This window comes from Medicago truncatula, chromosome 2 (assembly GCF_003473485.1).
Source record: "Medicago truncatula cultivar Jemalong A17 chromosome 2, MtrunA17r5.0-ANR, whole genome shotgun sequence".
Lineage (NCBI taxonomy): Eukaryota > Viridiplantae > Streptophyta > Magnoliopsida > Fabales > Fabaceae > Medicago > Medicago truncatula.
In genome coordinates this window covers 8,835,700-8,854,587 of record NC_053043.1, presented here as the reverse complement: position 1 = coordinate 8,854,587, position 18,888 = coordinate 8,835,700, and the positions used below count along the sequence as shown (strand labels likewise).

Genomic DNA, 18,888 nt, shown 5'->3' with positions numbered 1-18,888 from the left:
AAAATTTAATTGTTATAGATCTTACGAAAATGAGTTAAGATTTATAATTTTATGTGCATAAATTACAAATGTAAGGATTATTCTACATTTAAGGATCAGTCAACCCAAATATCAAATCCAGTCATTACGAAGACACGGCACAATCATATAACACATTTGATCAAAATTAAATAAATATCATAACACAGAATTAAGTCCAAAGCTAAGCCACCCAACTGAATCTAAAGCAAACAGAGTACATGATAAAGTTTAAGTCACAAAAATAAGATATTCCCTCAAAACATGGGGTTTCCTATTTGTTTTTGTTTATCATTTCTATGCAGCATATAGCAAGTAATGACAAGACTTTGAAGCAGAAGCTTGTTAAAATTTCTGTATGACAACTGAATTTGCCAATCCTGCTTGCTCTATAGTCTGTGTCTCATCAGCCAGAACCTTTGGGGGGAACCCCATCATCTGAAGTTGATAATTCTGCCGACCCCCAGGTCTAGACGCATCAATGAAGGCACGGATGTCGCCGATTGTGTGGTGATGATTGAATTGTGATATCAAGCGGGTTCCATCAGCTAGCCTGAGTTGTATTGAGGTTGATGGCAATGACTGGTCAACCACAAGACCAGCAGAAGGGGTTGGAGCTGAGGTGGGAGGCGTTGTCGAGGCAACATTTGTCTCAGGTTCCATTGAAGCCGAACTGCTTCCAAGTGTTCTTCCCACTCCCTGAAATGAAGCTTGGCTCCTTTCCGGTTCCTGTTGCTACGACAAAGCACTTGTTATTTATTGTATATTGGAATTGTGTGATAACAACAACAAAGGACTGGTTTTGTTTCATAGTAAAACTCTGTTTGTATAAACATCTTAATTAAGAGCTTATCATATTAGTACATACTTATGTATAAGCTATTTATATAACAAAAGATAAAATATAGTTCAATCGTTTTAATATAAGCTGTTTTTATAGAGCTTATGGAAATAAGCTGAAAACAGCTTGTGAACATGTCAGAAGCTGTTTCCATAAGGTCTCTTAAGCAGTCTCGAAAGTGCTTATATTAGTAGATATACTCAAATAAGTCAATCAAACAAACCCTAAATTGGAGAAATACAAACCAAAGAACTCAAACAGAAAACTCACACGATAGTTCTCATTCCTCCTTATGAGGTTTACATTTACAGCTGACCTCCTATCTGCAGGCTCAAGCTCTTTAGGGCATTCAGACTTTTTAATGCTCTGCATTCAAAAATAGGATATATCATTAAACACAATAAAACCATTGATATAACCACGAAGAAAGTAATATTTTCCCAAACACATATCAGGGCATTCTTAGATAGTCTTGTCAAGATAATAAAAGCCACCTACAGTAAACTTACAATATAAGCTGACCTTTAGAGAAAATTTAATTACAAAAGTGAAGATATAAGTGATTTTTTTTTTATAGATATTCCATTGTTCCCTGAATATAGATTAAAAAAACTCGATCTTCTAAAACTCAGGAGGAGTCATTTTGGGTAAACAGCCGCGATAGTCGATACTCCAAATATTTCCTAACCTCCAAACTATTTACAGAATAAGAATCTTAATACAGTACCTCCAAAAATGAGGCATTTGCAGGATCATCCAATCTCCTCAAAGGTCCGTCATTTACGGTGAAACCATTACTCCAGAAAACAATGTTGTGAACAACAGACTCAGGTTGTTGAGAGTTAGAAGCTGTCGGTACAGTATCCCCAGAGAGTAACCTGCCAGTTCCAGTAAAGCTTGTTGACCTTGGAGGTTCCTGAAGCTGATCCAGAGGCCTTTCTACAGCTCCAAGTTGCCTAGCTTGGTTGAAAATTGCATCCACATCATTTCCTTTTGAAGGGTCCTGGACAAGCATTCCACTGGAGACAATGTCCAATTGTCACATGATCAGCAGAAAAGTAACAAATCATAAAACAAACTGAACATCGACATATTTATCTGTAAACCTTGAAAAGTTTAGATAGCATGATTACAGATATACTTATTTAATCGACATGTAGATATACTTTCAAAAAACCAACTTTTAATGTACAAAATCAAACACTTTCAGTAAAGGTAATCAAAGTAACTTCTCCACTAACAGGTGCTTGAAGTTCTAGAAAAGTAAAGCATGTCCATCAAGATGCTGTGTTTGCACGTCAAGAAAGGAGATAAATGGAATGGTTTTGAATCAGATAGAGCAGAAACGAATCATTATTGTTTAAAGTTTTAACTAGGGAATGGTCAAGATCCCGTTTCCTCTGTTACAAAGTGACAATGGTAATTAAATGAATGGAGTAGATCAGAAACATATCTTCCTGGTACTGCCTCTATTGCCAATCTCAAATAGAGAGGTGTAGCGGCCAACACGAAACTGGGATAGTGGGGATGGATGCTAATCTACTTCTTTTTTTATAAATAATTAAATAATTTATACTGGATAAGTTATATTAGATTATTTATTTTAGTTTATACTATATAGATACGTGCAGACTGTTGTGGGGTAAAAGATTGTAGTGAAACCTCTTGGGATTAAAAGGTCCAACTCCCTCTCACCTAAATGGCATAAAAATAGGGAAAACCTGTCCCCCTTTTTCTTCCATCAGCCACATTCAACACCAAGTAACACAAGGTTGCAGTAATGACTGTGCAACTTCGTCGTTGCTGTCCTCCTTTTTCTTGTTTTCTCTTTATTCTAGCCTCTTTTATGTTACTTATCCGCAGGTCAGAAAACATTAGATTGTGGCCAAAAACACCAGAACTAGAAAACCCCTGTAGACCACATTCGACTTGATTTGTGGCCGCAATAACCGCTTCAGCAAAATGTAATACACCTGTATTCAGTGTTGCAGTGGATCCCTCCAGGGCTCCGCAATCACGCATTCTTGCACCGCTATTGGCAAAATAGTGTATTACCATTCAAGCCAGGCTCCAGGTAATTGGAGTAATTACCCAGCAGTGTTGTCAAATAGCAGTTATAGTACTATATCGCTATAGCATAGCGGAATTTGAACAAACCTCTATAGTTCTACGATACACTATTTAGTACAAACAAAATTTTATTAAATGACGGCGCTATAGCATATCAGAATTTAAAAAAAAACACTATACTCCGCAATTAACAACATTATTACCCAGTCCACTATATTACCTTAAAACTCTCCAACAATGGGTTGACTTGCTTTTGTCATAATATAAAACTTCGTATAACACATTAAAGACGTCTAAAGGCGCTCACAATCCAAAAGAGCATTGCCATTAGACCATGGAAGAGCAGCGAGTGGGGGGCAGTTTGAACAAATGAAATTAGAAAATGAGAAAAAACATGTCGCTTAGAGAACTTTGTCTCCTCCCACTCTTTAACAAGTTGAGCTAGTTTTGAATAGGTTTTAAATAGCCCAAGCAAACTAGTTTTGAAGATGTTCATCAAAAGCAAAAATACCATCATTTTTAAATCCCCTAAGATAAGTTTTCGAATGCTTCCACCCAAAAATAATTTTGAGAAAAATCTGAAAGAACATCGCAATTGTATTAGTTCAAAAGAACAACATGATTTGTAACCACTATTCTATATTCGAGGAGGATTTCCTATACTACTAAGACAGTATGCTAAAAAGTGTCCGAATAAGTTTCAATTGTAATCACTAATAAGTTTCAAAAAGGGTCATCAAAAGAGTTACATGATTTCTATATGAATTATGAAGAAGATTTCCTATAGTTGCAATTATATTAGTTCAACACTATGAAGTTCAGACTCAGACACAAACACGAGACGTCAACACCGATAATAATTTAAGAACATGGTATAATTCAGTGTAATCATTTGTGTCGTGCCAGTGTCGGACGTATCCGGTACATGCCTAATCTGAGGAGTATCTATGCTTCATAGGTTCAAAAGAATAACATGATTTGTAATCACTAGTGCTATAACATCAATTGAACCAAGATAAGAGTAACTAGGGCAAAAGGGTCATCAAATTACACATAAAAAAAATTCACAATAGAAACCAATTTTGCAAAACAATGGTGCAACCCTAATAAGTTTCCACCCCAACCCTCACATCTCTCCCAATTTCACACCTCACTCACTTCACTGCTTCAATTCACACCAAAAAAAATATTAACTATTGATTCAAACAAAATAACCTCCTTCTCACGAAAAGTATAATATATAGTTCAAACAACAACTTAAGCATGATTATGATATAATTAGAAGAAATAGAAACAACCCATAAGACTAAAAATCAATAAAACACTGAAAGGAATCATAAAGTTGAGTTTTTTACAAGATGGTAGAAAAAGAGAGTGAGAGAAAAATTGAACCTTTTTTCACCGCCGGTGTAATACTCCTGAGGACCATCGGAGTCACTGTCGGAATCAGCAGATGGTCGGTTGAGATCGGAAAGTGTGCGGATTCTGCCAGCTCGACTGCTTGATGCCTTCTTGTTGTCCCGTGACGCCATTGATTTCAGTACTCTCACAACACCTAGAGAGAGAAAGAGAGAGTAATATCTTGTGATTTATGTGTGTTGAATAATAATAATAAAATCTGTTTTATATAATACTACTAATAAGATCAATAATAATTCCTTCCCTAAAAAAAAAGATCAATAATAATTCCTTTAAAAAAAATCAATAATCATTATTCAAAACAATCCTTCAAAAACAATTATTCAAAACAAATTTCTCAAAAAGGTCAATAATAATTACTTGCTCTACGACTTACCACTAAAAAAAAACTATTGCGATTTAAGCGTCTATTTGTTACGGATTAAAATAAAGTGATTTTTATATTGGATATCTCAGAAATTAATTTTTAGAGATTCTATATAAAAATTAGAATCTATTAAGCATTTGTTTTTTGTAATAAAAAAGTTTTTAAAATAATTTAATTTTTTTGAATGCAACTATATAAAAAAAATTTGTTGCAAAATTACTAATTTTGGATTAATTAGTCTTAACAACTTTTAATTTGAAGTTGTTTTTAGATTCTGAATTTTTTTAAATGTTAACAAACGCATGCAATGCTCTTTAATGTGATTCTTTTTTAAATAAATGATTTTTTTCTTAAAAAAATATCTTTCAGTTTATTTAGAAAAAAATTTAGGTTTTATTTTTTTTAGGTTAAATTATGTTGTTTTGTCTCTACAAAATTATCAACTTTACAACATCTTTATGCATCCTCTCAATAAAAAAATATTATGCTTGCAGTTTCATTGTAAACAAAAAGACATTTAGGCTCTGTTTGGTAAAAATAGCGGATAACTGATAAGCTAGTTGATAGCTTTTAGCTGATAAGCTAACTGAAGTGTTTGGTAAAAATAGCGGTTCAACTAGCTGATAAATGTAAAATGACATAAAGGGTATTCTTAATTCATAATAAAAATTATATCATTAATTTAAGTATTTGTAATTTTGTAAACTAATTAAAAAAAAATACTTTAAATTTATTAATTTAATATATCCTATGTATTATAAATTAAATTAAATTTTATTAACTAAAATTTTGTCTTATATTTATTATCATTTAAGTGTTTCCACTTTATAAAAAAATAATAATAACATTTACCTCAAAAACAAAAAAAAAGGTAGCACTAATAGAGTAATAATAATAACAGAGAATAAAGAAAATAACACTTACCTCAAAAAAAAAAAAATAACATTAATAGAATAATAGTATTTTGTTTCGTAAAAAAAAAACGAAGGTATATATTTTTTCAAAAAAAAAAAAAAAGGCCAGCTGATATATATACAAAAATTGGAATAAAGGGATAGTAGTCTTTATTACGTAGCTTATTATAAAAATTAGAATGGATAAAAATACAATTTAAATGAAATAATAAGGGTAAAATTGGAAGAAAAAGTGAGAAGCTATAAGCTATAAGCTATAAGCTCAAACGCTACTTGGAATAGCTTCTGAAAAATAGCTTATAAGCTCGTGAAATAAGCTATAAGCTCATGGTGAAAAAGTGTTACCAAACAGAGCTTTTTTTGTCAAACGAGCTTATAAGCTATAAGTTAAAAGCTAAAGGCTCTTTTTTGAGTTAACCAAATAGACCCTTAGAGTGAAAGAATGACCCTCTAATATAAGCATGAAAAACCTTCAGGTTCAAAAGAAATTTACATAAATTTTTGCCAAAAAAAATATTATTTACATTAATCTCTCTTCAATGCCAAATTTGATTTCATGCTAAAGCCAAATATGTAAACTTTTAAACTTTTGAATTATTTAGAAAAATAATTATAAAATGAATTAAATATGAATTCTTAAATGTCAAAGGTTTTATAATGCTAAACTTCACGTTTATTGTTTTTGCAAAAATGTTTTATAATGTTTTTTCTTTTACAAAAACATGTCAAAAAAAGCTATTCAAAATGCATGTTGACTTTATAATAGAGACTAGAACTGAATGCATAAAGGACCAAGTATAATTGCTCATGGAAATTAATCAATCTAAGACCACATGGAAATTCAATTTAGAAAAAAAATAAAAATAAAGGAGTAAGTATATTTGCTGATAGCATATCTAAGTTAGGAAAGACTCTTGGGATGGGATAATAAATGAAAAAAGCTCATAAACTTTATGCAAAGTTGCAAATTATATAGGATTTGGTAAGATGTATTTGATGATTCAAGTAACATCATGAATGAGCTAGAGAAAATGTAGCTAACAAACACAAGAGTGTTTTGCTGTTGCTGACAAAATATTATTTGTGTCACATCATTTGTACATATTTTTGGTTTGTGTTAATGTTGTTGCCCATCTTTTTCAAATGAGCTCTTCAGTTTGAATTATATAATTGAACATAGGGTATTTTTTAAAAAAAATATGGCGTGTGAGAAACTTATTGGGTGAAAACAAAAATAATCAAATATTTTAGCCTTTATAAGTCTCACATCGCCGCCACCTTTCAATTCAAAGTGGACTTTATTCTAAACTCTAACACCCATCTCAAGCACATACTAACTCAAGTGTCAATGTGTTTGTGCGTATACCCCTACTGTAGGGATTGAAGATGCGGGATTGGATCCTCTCCAGTGACAGGAGAGGTCTAGTGAAATCTTGGCCATTTAAAATAAAAAGGTTATTAATAAACATATGAGAGATAAACCATTAAAGGATGTAGATTTTCACATGAGAAAACTGTAGAGAAATTTACTAGAGGGAATCCATTCCCTGAAGATGCAGATTAATGCCAAACACCACCGCACGAGGAGCCTTCTACCATTGGTCATCCGTCGTCATTGAGAACCCAAGTTCTAGATTGGAACACCAAGAAATAAAAGTGGCATCCAAGAGTAATGAGAAATTTTGCAATCTAAAATTTGATAATTGTGCATAGTTTGAATCATATGACTCTTAATTAATTTTTTTATGATATTTGAATTTAAGTTGAAGAGACATATGTGGTCCATAAAGTTTTTTTGTCTTTTGGTTCATTTCATATAAGCTATCAAGCCAAACCAAGTTGATCATGAGTTTGAATTGTGTCGAGTTCGAGCAGAAAAAAACTTGTTATGAATTTGAGGCGATCTAATTCTTATTAAGTTGAATTAACTTGAATCAAGTTTGACTTAACTATACTCACATCCAACCTGAATGAAAACTTGTCATTTAAAAGTTTCATGTATGAATTTTTATGGCATCTACTCTCATTTATGATACTTAAAAACCACTCTCATATGAGTTTAGTCATTCAAATGAGGAAACAAACACCATTTTGCCTCAATTTATTCATCTAGATGCATACATCCAGAGGGGTGTAATTTTTAAAAACCATTGTTTGCCCCAGCAGCCCACTTCAGTCTTGTCCCTTACTAATTTTTGGGCCCCAAAGATGACTTAGTGCTACTCAAAAGTCCAATTGAAAAGAAGCAAGGAGCAAACATAAGCATGCTGCAGCCATACAAACATAAATGCTCCTCCAAGTGGAAGTCATTATTAAAATTTAACAATAATCTCACTAACAATTGTAAGTCTAAGTCAGGCAATAAAATCCTCAACATTTTCTTTCATTACAAGTAGACATAGATTAGCAATTCAATTGGAACAAACAAAGCTTAATGTCATGGAACAATATCAAATTGCCACATACAATCTTATCTTGGAACCTAAAAGATCTTAAGAGAAGAACCAAAAGTGCCACCCCACTTGGCTAAAAAGCTAAATATGCTTATGGAAAAAAGCATGATTTGATTTATGTTGGAAAATTATAAGCCAAACAACAGTAAAGAAAAATAGTTATGCATCGCACCAACTTTCCAGCTAGAGGTGCCATCTATAAATGTGTTTAAACTAACCATATGAATATAGGCAACATAGAGGAAGAATTGAAGGGTACTAACATGTGGGCCTTCCACCCTTTTGTGGTGTACAGCATGATATATTCTCTATACATGAAGCGGTTCTAACACACGGTTTAACTCACTTTTAAAATTTGTAGGTTCCATAACATTTTATGAAACTTATGAATTTTAACCGATAAAACAAATGTGTTGAAAATTATTGTTAAAAAGTGTGTTGTTAGCATTATTTTCCCCGATTGTTATCATCTAGGAGAAATTGCATATGTATTTTTTTACATAAGGGGGAAATACATTTAATCAATAGTAAATGGGTTTGCTTGAACCCCGCCATACAGATTTCTTATGTTTTAAGTTAAAGTTTTGAATATCCATTTATCCAATGTGAAACAATATCCATGATAAAGTACAAGGATTTATTAAAAACTGCTCAACTTACCAAACAAAAAACTTCTCAACTATAACCATGTGCCGAGATATAACCAAAAAAATAGGAATTTACAGTATAGTTTAAAATATAGGTAACATGGTCTTGTCTCCTAAAAATATTGACATGAGGTAACATGATTGGTAGAAATCAAAACTCTTAACCATGTAATGTACGTAGTTATGAATTCAACCTCTAATCAGTACGTATAAAAAATTGCATTGAATAGAGCTCAACTAGACATCGAAGACACATCTAAACAAAAAGGAAGTTATCGGTTTAATGTCTTGAGACTTGAAGATCAAATTGATCACATTGTTCAAACATTTGGAAAATATTATATTCCTTGATAACTTTTCATCAAATATATATTTACACATATTGTTTGTTGGATCAAAGATTTATATCATATGTATAAGTTATTTAAAGTTTTAAGTAAATCTAAGATTATTTGATGCTAGTTTAGAAAATTCTTGAAAAAACAAATATGAATATCTCAACTCAACACATATTCGTTTCATTAAACTGACATTGAACAAATCATTGTATCATTCATGACAACAAGAGTTGTTGGTCGCAGGATTCTACTTTCAAGGGACCATATCAGTTGTCGATAGTAGTTCAAATGATTATTTATCTAGCTTAAACCATTTAACAAATTAATAGTTAGTAGAACATGCCAAAGAAAAAACTAAAACAAAGGCTAGAATATAATCATCTTTAAAAAAAGAAAGATGAATGGTGCCACCTTTTGTTTTTTCATTGGCGATGCTTTAAAGTTTTAAAACCCGCATACTTCAAAAATGGAAAAAGTTTATCATGCATCCCAAACAATCAGACTCTCACACCTACATTTTGTATGGACTATCCATTTAGCCGTCAAATATAAATTAAAATCATGCACTTTTTTTGGATTTTTTTGAATACAAACAAAAAAGATATACATTGATTTTTTGGAAACTAATGACTACACGTAAAAATCATTGTCAAATGTAACATGCAACGGTTTTTAGTTGTCTAAAAAGAAATTATTAAAAAAAGGTTAGATGTATTTTTGGTCCCTTTAAAGTAAACTCATGTGTAGAGTTCATATTTTTGTATAAAATTTTGTAGAAAAAATTACAATATTAAAAGAATCTCTTCCAAAATATATTAGAATTTTTTTAACAAAACATGAATTAAATATGAATTTTTATATTTTTGGAGGTTAAAAATTCATATTTAATTTATGTTTTGTTAAAAAATTCTAAAATTTTTGAGAATGACTTTTACGATATTCTACACATTTCTGCACAACTTTATTAAAAAAATACAAAAATTTACTTAAAAATAGGGACCCAAAGTAGTGATTGAAAATTTTATAAGGACTAAAAGTTGAAGGAAAATTTTAGATGGACTAAAACAAAAATTTTATATATTTATAAAGACAAAAAACATATTTAACCCTAAAAAAATACAAACTTGAACACTTAATATAAATTTTTCGATTTACATTTATCTCAGGAAACTTATGGGAACAGTAAAATAGTTGTCCAAGGTAATAGTCAACGGTTTTCTAACAGTTGGATGAAAGTATATTAATTCAAAATGAAAATTAAAAAATAAACAGAAACACTTAATATAAGTTTTTTTGTATCACTTTATTTGAGTTCTTTTAATGATATTTTTGTTGATACCATGATAAACGGATCAAAATATATTATTAAAATTTACACAAAAACCCTACCGTGTGTTTTTTTTTTATACTAAAATATGTTTTTGGTCTCTGCAAATATAGCGAATTTGGATTTTAATCCCTGGTAAAAAAAAATTGAAATCAATCCCTGCAAAAAAATTTGTTTTTTAAAAAGGTCCTTAGGCCCATTTAAGTTGCCATAAGTCACCCTGATGCCCACCTAGTGCACGATGACTGTGCATAAGTGGCCATGTGGCATCTTAATTGGCTTTTTTATTATTTTATAATTAAAAAACTGATTTTTTATTTTGAAAATTGATTTTCTGAAATCAAAATTAAAAAGCTTAATTTTAATTAAACAAAAAATACATAAAAATTGAACAAGCCTACTTCAACCAAACCCATAATCAGTATTACAGACATCCTTTCTCATCATCAAACCACCAACACATCTCGTTACAAACAAACACAATTGCAATCAAAATTCAAATTTACACAGAGAGGAAAGTGAAAAAGAAAATAAAAGCCTCTGATTCGTCACCTTCTCCTCCTGCAACCACCGCCTCGTCCTCTTGCAACAGCCGCTCCGTCGCCCTCTTCTTTGTTGTACCGAAAATTCAGATCTGTGTGTTGTTGCACGCAGGCAGGAACTTGTTAAAGTTCGGTGACAAGAATGAATTTATGATATTGTGTTGTTAGAATTTATGAGTTTGTGTTGATAGAAGATGATTTTGGTGTTTTTGTTGTTGTGTAGTGAGATATGGGTTTGATGATTTTTTTTGATAAAAGAGGAATTTGGTGTTGAAGATGAAATTGAAGAAGGATGAATAAAATGATAATATAGATTAATAGTGACGAAGGAATTAATGAGGTTGAAGAAATGAGAGAAGAAGGAATTGAAGAAGCTGATTAATGAAGGTTGAAGAAGGAATTGATAATATAGATTACTATATATAATTTTTTTTTTTAAAATTTCAGAAAATTATTTTTCATAATTTAAAAATCAATTTTTTAATTTTAAAAATAATAAAAAGCCAACTCAGATGCCATGTGGCCACTTATGCACAGTCAGCGTGTGCCATGTGGGCATCAGTGTGACACATGGCAACTTAAATGGGTCCAAGGACCTTTTTAAAAAACAAAAAAAATTTGCAGGGACTGATTTAAAAAAAAATTACCAGGGACCAAAACCCAAATTCGTTATATTTGCAAGGGACCAAAAACATATTTTAGCCTTTTTTTTGACAAAAAAAATGATATTCATTCATTCAAATTGATAGAGTACATATAAGATACAAACATCACTAAAAACGTAAAAGATGGATCTGCGAACAAACTCACAACATCCAAGTTAATAGCATACAACGACAAAATGTCTACTATAATATGATAAAATCTAAGTCACTGAAATTCTCATGCTTCCGGATCTGCAATGTTGGCGCCCAAATCATTGATTGAACTTGTAATTGACTGATGTCGATCTTTCAATAGGAACTATGCGAACACCGCGACAAGACGCGAAATCAATTGCCGCACAAGACGACTAACAACACGACGTCGCAATTAGACGACGAAATTACAAAAACACAAAAGGAAAAACTTAATATATGTGCAAGCCACTTATTTTGATTGAAAGAAAAGAGGAAAAAAGATGTAGAGGGGTGATTTTAGGTCAAAAATGATCTAAAACCACCTGTCCTCGACGTATGAAGGAGAAAGAAAGTTTAGAGAGAAGTTAGAGTTTCTCCTACTAAAAAAGTTTAGAGAGAAGTTAGAGTTTCTCTCACTAAAGTTAAAGAAAGTTTAGAGAGAAGTTGGAGTTTCTCTCACCTAAAACCAACCCTACTCTTTGTTATGATCACAAATATGTATATATTTTTATAAATTGTAATTTTTATAGTTGTATATAAATAAAAAATAATCGATACATTTTTTAAATATTTTACATGTATGAGTTTTAACATACAAACTTTGTTAACATATATTAACCGTATCATATCATATATCATGAGTTCTTAAATTTTGCATATACGTGAACCAGTATGTATTGTAGTCGTAATGTGTATCTCGACTTTCCCATAACTCTATTGTCAGCCAGTATCAAAGGCTTAACAAGAGCATTTTACCTTTTCCTTTAAAAAAAAAAGAGCATTTTAATTACCTTTATCTTTAAAAATTTAAATTCACGTTACCTTTGATAAAAAGGTACTAACAAGTTTATTATTTTATTTCAACCTGAATATAAGTTGACTCCATAGTCAACCCCAAGCCTTTTACAAAGTGGGGAAGCCTACAATATCTACTCATATCGACTAGCATAAAAGGTAAATACTAATGATAACTTTCGGATATCAATCAAATAAAAAATATCAATCAAATTTAATATCACCAAAGTATACTTTGACGTTGATTATTCCTTTAAATGATTATTTCTTTAAATGATTGCTGGGAGTTAACACCGATAAAAAGCAGTTTGTCTCCTTAAAGCCTCTTACAACAGTGTTAATAGCCATCTTTGGGCTGTTCACAAGTTATATAATATGAAATCATCATTGCTTGATTTGTCTAAAAGATCATTTTTGTGAAAGCCTTTTGCCTAATATTAGTGTATATGCATGCACACCACCCAAAAAAAAAAAAGTATATGCATGCAATCGGAGTTAATTTACATACTCCAAAACAAAACAAAAAAAAACTAAAAGAAGTGTCCAGCTTTCCCTAAAAAAAGTTATGAAATTTGCTCAATAGACCATTGAATTGCTCATATGCCCCTTAATAACTCAGAAATACCTCTTTCAATTCGTAACTCCCAAACCTCTCAGGGTCTAACTCCCGCTCGCTTTTGTTCGAGAGATACGACCTGATGCACCTTCGATAAATATTGAAATAGAAATAGAAGTTATTGTTTGTGGTTCAAACCATTTACTTATAATTTCCCTCCATTATCCAAAAAATCAAGCTCAAACAACTAATAAGTGTTCAAAATCTCAAAACCCACACATTCCTTCGCATTTTATATGTTAGGGTTTTGAAGTTGCTAATATGATTGTGGATTTGAACATTTTGTCTTGAAGGTTTTCTTGTAATTAATGGATGGTTCTTGAAGAGTGGCAAAGATTTTATTATAGTTAATGTTCATGCTCCTTGCGAGTCGTCGGATAAACAGCGATCACGACACATGTTATCGGTGCTTGTCGGTAATCATGTGATGACAAATATTTGTTTCTGTGGTGATTTGAATGTCGTTCATTCTGAGTAGGAAAGAAGAGTATTGTGGTTTGATTTCTCGACGAATGGAGATTGACATTTTTAACGGGTTCATTGAGGACAACTTTCTGGTGGATCTTTCTTTTCATGGTCGAAGGTTTACTTGGTATCTCAGTGATGGTCAATCAATGAGCCGTTTATATCAATTTTTGTTGTCAAAGGAGTGGTGTTTGGCTTGGCCTAATTGTGTTCAGGTTGCTCAATAGAGAGGGTTATTTAATCATTTATCGGTGATATTGACAGTTGATAAGGGTAATTGGGGCCCAAAACCGTTACAAATGTTGAAATGTTGGACATATATCTCAGGTTACAATCAGTTTATTCGTGATCAGTGAAGTTCTTTTCAGATGGATGGTTGGGGCGTTTTGTTTTAAAAGAAAAGTTAAAGAGAATAAAAGATTGTTTGAAATAATGACACCAGAATCATACTTAGAATTTGGAGGGAAGGATGAAAATTGTGAAGGATCAAATTTCGTCTCTAGATTGTAGGGGTATGACACTTCCTTTAATGATGAGGAGTTGAAAGAGCTTCATGGTCTTACAACTAATTTGCACTCGTTGGCTAAATTTAATTCTAGTATGACTTCGCAGAAGTCGTGTTAGCATTGGCTGAAAGAAAGTGATGCAAATCCTAAGTTTTTCTTGGTATAATGGCGAGTAGGCGCATTTGAAACACTATAATTACCATTAATCTTAATGGTGTTCCAATATAGAGGGTGGATAATAATGTTAGAAAGTGATACAAATTCGAAGTTTTTTGAGTTGTCATCATTTTGTCACTCTTTGGTTTATGATTTGAAATTGGATTGGTTTTTCCGGTGTTGATCCATTATGAATTTGAGATCATTTTTTACAATTTGTTCAGTTTGGATTGGATTGGTCTTTTATGCAAGTAATCTGGTACGTGTGTGTTTGGTCGATTTGGAAAGTCAAGAACGACAAAAGTTTTAATAACAAAGAAGCCTAACTTCACCACTTCTTTGATAAAGTTAAGCTGCTTTCTTTGTGGTGGTTGAAATCGAATAATGTTATTTTTACTTTTGACTACCACACTTAACCCCTGTTTTGTATGACTTAATCTCTTGTTGCGTCTGTTTTTGGTTGTAGCTTTATTTTTCGGCCTTTTTTCCTTTGGTTGTCTTTGTTATTTTGTTAAACTGTTGTTGATGTTCTCTGACACACCTTGTGTTGTTGGAATGTTGTTTTCATATTAACGTATCAATTTTCGTCTTGTTAATTTTTTCAAAAAAAACACTCGAATAAAAAATATTTTTAGATAACACCACTAGTATACAATGAAAATATATAATATAATATAATAGTTTATTTCAGCTTCAAACGATAGACTTACGTCAAATTAATGGTAGGGTTGTGCAAATACATTTTTTTTGACAAAAATAAAATGATATTCATTCATTCAAATCGAGAGATTACATCATTCAACATCGCTAAAAACGTAAAGGATGAATCTGCGAACAAGCTCACAACATCCAAGTTAATAGCATATAACGGCAAAATGCCTACAAAAATATATGATAAAATTAAAGTGACCGGAATATCCATGACCTCCGAATCTGCAACGTTGACGCCAAAATCTTTGATTGAATAATCGATCTTTCAATATGAATCAAATGAACACCACACGAAGACGGGAAATCAAACAACGTCGCACAAGACGACGAACAACAAACCACCACACTCAGATGATGAAATCACAAAGAAAAAACCTAGATCCATGTGAAAATCACTTATTTAAATTGAAATAAAGAGAAAAATATGAAGACCATATTAAATGAACTTTATTTAGATTGTTGCTTTACACACAGAGATTGAATGAACTTTTTTTTTTTTTTTTAAATGAACGATTGTTGAATGTACTCTTTCATTTCCAACCTTAGTTCATCAATGGATTTTTTTTTTTGTTGCAAAGTTGCGTCTAACATAAAAGAATTGTTACAAAATTAAGAAATTTAATTTCAAAAACTTGATTGAAAAACTGATTTTCACTCCTACGTTATAATAGAGTAAAGACCCATTTTTAGTCTCTCACAATTTTCTGACGTCCAATTCAGTCCCCTACAAAAATAAAACTCAAATTCAAAATGGATCTTCATTGTTTAGTGTGTATAATAAAATTCACCAAAATCCAATTTTTTCAAAGAGAAAATAATATTTGTACAATCATTTGGTGACAACTTTATTTTTCTATATTTTTATTTATCAAAGGAAATTGAGAGAGAAAAATAAAGAGATATAAAAAACCATAATGTGAATATATGAGATAGAAAGTTGTCCAAAAATTATCATAAAATAGTTGTACATATATCATTTTTCTCTCTCAAAATGCACCGAAAACGGATCGATCAAAAAACTAGTTCAAAACCAATTAGATTGAATTAAACATGTTTAAAATTGTAAATCAATTTTGAACGAACCGTAACTAGTTTGCAAAATTAATTGTTTTTAAACAGAACCATTAATATGGCGCATTTATGTTAAGTTTATGAATCACAAACACCCTTAATTAATAGCCAAAATAAAAGATATTGAGATTTCGTTGCGGTTAAGGGTGGGAACATGTCAGGTCGTTCGAAAGGGGCCTACGACCTAGTCTATTTAAAGTCTAGCTCGGCTCAGCTCATTTATTAACAAGGACAGACTCAAACTTTTTATAAAACCTATTTAATTAAATAGACGAGGCTAAAGCTTATAAAAAAGCCTATTAAACTTTTTATATATAATATATAATATATTTTTCATTATTGATATTGTTGATGTTTTTTTTCCTCATAAACTTTAGTCTTTATGATTGGTTATTTAGTAGCAGATATAGTGGTGTGATTTGACTTTCGTAAGATTTATTATTTAGTAGCATAGATTAGACCTTCATAAGTTTTGACCTATTTAATAGTAGGTTTACATGTGTTGCTAGGCCTTAGTGTAAGATAGGTTTTCATGCCTCATCAGACCTTTAAAAAGGCTAGACCATACTTCGAAATAAGCCTATGACGGATAATATGCCAGACTTAGGTCTATAATTTTTTATGTAGATCAAGCTTAAACCTTACAAAGCCCGACCCAGCCTAGCCTATTTCCCTGATGAAGCCAACTAATGATAAATTTTCGGTATTTGTACAAGTTTGGGTCTTAAATTGAACCGCAACTAAGGATACCTTTAAAAAGGCTAGGTCAGGCTTCGAAAATAAGACTATGACGGATAATAGATCAAACTCAAACTTATAATTTTTAAAGTAAGCTAAGCTTAAATCTTATAAAACCCAGTCCGAACTAGTCTATTTCCATCCTCGTTGTGGTTCAATTTAAGACCTAAACTTGGACAAATACCAGAAATTATCATTAGTTGTTTTTACACTCCTAAAAACACATGGTTTCACGATAACGGGTTAAATGCTTTGATTAATACAGTATTTAATCAGATAAATTGCGTCTGTCTTTAGTGAAAAGAATTCATGATAAATAATGTACGAAAAAATCTGCAAGGATATTTTGGACCCACTGATTGGATGGATCGTCAAGGGAGGTCATGTGTGTCAATCAAGGCAAACTATTGCTTGATTTACCATTCTTCTTTGAAACCTTCACCTTCACAGAGATGGGTTTCTTAACCCCTCTTTCTCTTTTCCTTGTTTTTTTTACCACATTGGTTTCGTTAGTGTGGGATTTGGCTCCACTAATTATATGCTTTCATTTGCGTAAATTAATAGTAATTTTTAATCATGCTGAACATTCGTCCTTCAAAAAATTTCATGCTTAACTTTCGTTAATTTCCACCCTACGGAGCTAGAAAATATTTCGTGATGGAAGATGGAGACACATACTCGTACACTATTTTTTTTTTGGAGACGATCCTCGTATAATATTAATTATGTATTAATTGATTTGCAAAAAAAAAAAATTATGTATTAGTTGAGTTAATTTTTTGAAAAATGCTAACATCTACCATTATAACACATATTTTTAAAAATTGTGCTAATTTATTTCTCAATAGGTTAAATATTTGCTACTTTTAGAATCCTTAATATGCGTTATAAAGCACGAGTTAACAACACCCAATATTTTTTTTGTCTTCTATATATTGTGATTGTGCAATTTTAATTCTCCAATTTTTTTAGTTATTAATTTGATGTGTTAATCCTTTGTGATTTGGAATTTCCTTCCGATTTTTTTTTTAAAAAAATAAAGGCTTAAATAAGTAAATCGTCTTTGTAAGTTCGCATGATTTTGGTTTTCGTCCCTATAACTTTTTTTGTTCTAAAAAACAACTCTGTAAGTTCTAAATGTTTTGCTTTTGGTCTCGGTCGTCATCATTTGTTACATAAACGCTGATGTGTCTAACGACGACTGATGTGGTGACGCGTGATGTGGCAAGTGAGACTTATGTGTCGTATGTGACAAGGTTATAGGGACTAAATCCAAAAACGAAAATTTACAGAGGGACGAAATTCAAAAACATGAATTAACAAAATTTCAAATTAAAAACCTTGTTTTTCCTTTCTTCATCTTCTTCCTTCCTCTTCATCATCTTCATCCTCACCTACATTACGAATTCATCAATCTTCATCATACCGAGAAAACATAAATTCAACATTCAAACTCTTCAATCAAAATCTCATTTTCCATTTCCTCTTGTTTAAACTCTTCTTATTTGAACACACTTTTTCTTAATTCTCAATTCTCCCCCTTCTTTCAATTCCATATCCAGGGACATAACATAATAAAACAAAGGGGAAAAAACCTCAATCAAGAAAAATATGAAGGATGTTGAGAAGAAACCCAAAACTCAAATCTTCTCATTCTAAGTGCAATTTTAATTTCGTCAATGTGAATTAGAACACAAGCCCAGAACAATCAAAACTGCTACTATGATAGAGTTTGTTGTGGCTGGAAAAACTTTGCAATGTTTCAAATTAGCATCTTTTAAAAAACCGTGTCTCAAAAAATTGCTCTAATGATTTTTTAGTCGCTAATTTGTTGTGGGATTGTGTTGCTGGAAAGAAAAAAAATGTAATCGGTGTGTGGTTTAATGGGTTGTTGTTGTGTGGTTTAATTTGAAATTTTGAAGGTTTCTGCAGAATTTAATTCAAGTTATGTGTTGTTATTGTTTGATGATTTTGGGTGATGATGAATCGATAGAAGGAAATAGAATAAGAACCAACACAAGGATCCATAAAGGTTTTACTACACTAAAGGGATGC

The 18,888-nt window shown here is 31.4% G+C and overlaps 1 protein-coding gene across 1 annotated transcript; it reads right to left on the bottom strand.

The window, feature by feature from the left end:
* Positions 1-99: 99 nt before the first annotated feature.
* LOC25486233 (plant UBX domain-containing protein 4) lies at positions 100-4,532 on the bottom strand. The gene is made up of 4 exons (XM_013607447.3): positions 4,322-4,532; positions 1,587-1,878; positions 1,130-1,225; positions 100-747 (listed from the first exon to the last, which is right to left on the bottom strand). Exons 1-4 carry the CDS (start codon positions 4,459-4,461, stop codon positions 364-366), a joined length of 912 nt encoding a protein of 303 aa, XP_013462901.1. The 5' UTR covers positions 4,462-4,532; the 3' UTR covers positions 100-363.
* Positions 4,533-18,888: the final 14,356 nt, after the last annotated feature.